Source organism: Opisthorchis viverrini (assembly GCF_000715545.1).
Source record: "Opisthorchis viverrini unplaced genomic scaffold opera_v5_203, whole genome shotgun sequence".
Taxonomy (NCBI): domain Eukaryota; kingdom Metazoa; phylum Platyhelminthes; class Trematoda; order Opisthorchiida; family Opisthorchiidae; genus Opisthorchis; species Opisthorchis viverrini.
The window spans coordinates 957,074-959,708 of NW_008751859.1; the positions used below are offsets into that span (position 1 = coordinate 957,074).

General features: G+C 42.4%; 1 protein-coding gene across 1 annotated transcript in view; it reads left to right on the plus strand.

Moving 5' to 3' along the window:
• The window catches only part of T265_08140 (hypothetical protein), a gene marked incomplete at both ends in the record, with an annotated part of 3,656 nt that extends 2,680 nt beyond the window's left edge, over positions 1-976 (plus strand). The window contains one exon of the mRNA XM_009173853.1: positions 440-976. Coding sequence (XP_009172117.1) covers positions 440-847 — 408 coding nt within the window. The remainder of the gene's footprint in view (positions 1-439) is intronic.
• Positions 977-2,635: the final 1,659 nt, after the last annotated feature.

A 2,635-nucleotide genomic window follows, 5' to 3' on the forward strand; every position in this document is an offset into this window, starting at 1 on the left:
TTCAATGGAAGTACCCGTTACACAACCAAAAACACGCTTTCTAACTGCCTCGTTACGGATTCGCCGACACCAAGCCACACAAGCTATGGTTCTGAGACAACAATTGTCGAACACCTGAATATGGTTTATAGCAAGACGGGTAGATGATGATTGTGTTCGAAGTCGAGAAAAGGCGGGTTTGCTTATGTGTTATGTCGTGGGAGGTTTTACAGGTGATAACTATCGGACAACAATCAACCTGGGCAGTGGATCTATGAGCGAGCGCCAACACATACACACACACTCAGTATAATTAGTTTCTCTGCTTTTCATTGTCCAACTAATGAACTGAACACAAACAAGTTTTGTTTTCTGATAGGGGTCACAATGGCGTGGGATTCTGTCGTATTCAATTTTTCGACCGATGAAAAATTTATTTGATTTTTGTAATTTCTGACAGGTTGAGAAATTCTTTGACGTCACGGACCTCTTGCGTACGAACAGACTCTGCGGAGAGTGCCCACGCAACAGGATAACGGTTACCAATAACAACAGAACTGTGAATGATTGTTGTTATACAAATCTATGTTTGGGCTCGGTGAGTGGAACAAACGTGCAGAAGGTTCAACCTGCAACTACCTCCATCACGCGCACAGAAACCAACACCCCTAAGCATGTTACAGTTGCAAGTGAGAAAGAAAGCATACCGGTGCGTCCAAACAAAACAGACGATCTATCCATGGAGTCTACAGCTAAAACCGCAACCCAGCATTTGGAAAATTCCTCATCTGCAACATGCCACATGAGTGCCTGGTATCTAGCATTCTCCACATCGCTTATTTGTCTCCTCGTGGCTTGTTTCAACTAGCTAACAAAATTAAAAGTGGCCGTACTTTTGGCGTCTGGTTCTCTTTTTGGTTTGTAAATTTTTCGTTTCGTTAGTAGACTGAGCCATCCCAAAAAGGGGGCATTCATGATCATTTTCATTCAAATGTAGACCTAAAAACAGGATCAGAATTTACAAAAACCATTTTGTGCTGAAATTCTGCAGCTTGCGTTTCCACAGGCAATCGGGTTTGGTAAGGCAGCAATAAAACACTTAGAATTGACTGGTTGAAAAGATGTTTAGCTACACTCAGTCACATTAAGAAAATGGAACAAGAACAATCAATGAAAAGTGAATCCAGCCAGATTGGTCTGCGCAAAACCTGGTTCGAATTGAGGATAAAGTTGGGAAGAACTTGGGTAGTGCACCTTTTTGATGAGTTCCAATAAAGACGAAACAGATCATGTGCAGCCGAAAAGTTTTCAGCAACCTGACCAGTAGTATCCCTTTAACAGAATACACTGCTATATCTCGAATGCTGCACCAAATGAAACATGAAGCTTTCCTTGTACAGCAGCACAATAAGCTAACAAATATCGCAAACGGAGTGTTTAGATGGATTCAATTGAGTCCTCCGTTAAAACAAAGCTAGTGTGCAAATCAGTGTACTTCGGGAATTCTCAGAGTAGTCTCACAGCGAGGCTCACGTCAGTAGCTTTTAAGTATGAACATCGTCAAGTTGTAATCTAATGTTGGGCTAACACACAATTTTGAAGCCGTATGTTTAAACTGGGCAGTTGGCTCATTGGTGACTCAGGAAAATGATAAATATCAAGCGCATATTTGGCTGAAGTTCAGAGTCGAGTGTAAAGATGTGACCTCGTCTCTAGTACCGTAAAAGAGTGAAAAACGCACCCAGATCTCTCAAGGACTTCTGACGTTCAGAGGCTATGGCCAGATTAGATGGTTTACCCACCCACTTTGGGTAGCGATTTGCGTTGCAAAGACAACTGCCATGCTGGGCGAGCAGATCGACAGCCACCTGATCATGAACCAATAAAGGTGTGGCAAAACGGTTTAGGCTAGTATTTTTATTAAGCAATTAGACAGTAGCTGAGGCCGCCCAGTATTCGCACAATGTAATGGAACTTTCGAAGGCTGTGACGTGTCTCTGATGGACTAAGGTAACCGGGCAACTGAGTTGAGAGTACCAGTCCAAACTTGTGAGCCTCATTTGGGCATTCCGGAATCTCATCAACGCTGGGGAATCATTCCACCAGACTTTTCTGCCAGACTGTTCCACTGGACAATGAAATTTGGTGAGTTGCAAAAATATGAACGTAGATCGCAATGATTTTCGGTTTGAGCACATAGGAAACAAAACGCAACGTTTTGGCACAAAAAGCCTCACTTCACTCGTAAATGTTTTGCAACTAAGAGCGTTGTGCGGCTAATGGGCTGCGTATCTGATCGGAATAGAGCGCGTCATTTGTAATCTGCGGGTCCTTGAGATCAATGCCAAGAAAAAGCGGTTGCAAAAAAATCCTCCCTTACTTGTTATATAACAAATTTAGACAGAAGAATTGCTGTCATGCAAACCCGGTTACAAATTTTTAATGAACTCGGCAGAATTAGCGAATATACACTTATTTGCAAACTAATTTGATTTTTCAAGAGACTCATCTGGAACCCAGCTGAATCTCTCGTTTGTGATGTTCTCAGGTAATCGAATGTGCTGCAACAGGCGGCCCCATGTTTCAGTCGCTGCAATATTCGAGATATCGCGATACATGTATATCTTTGTAATATACTACTCATAAGGTTGCTGAA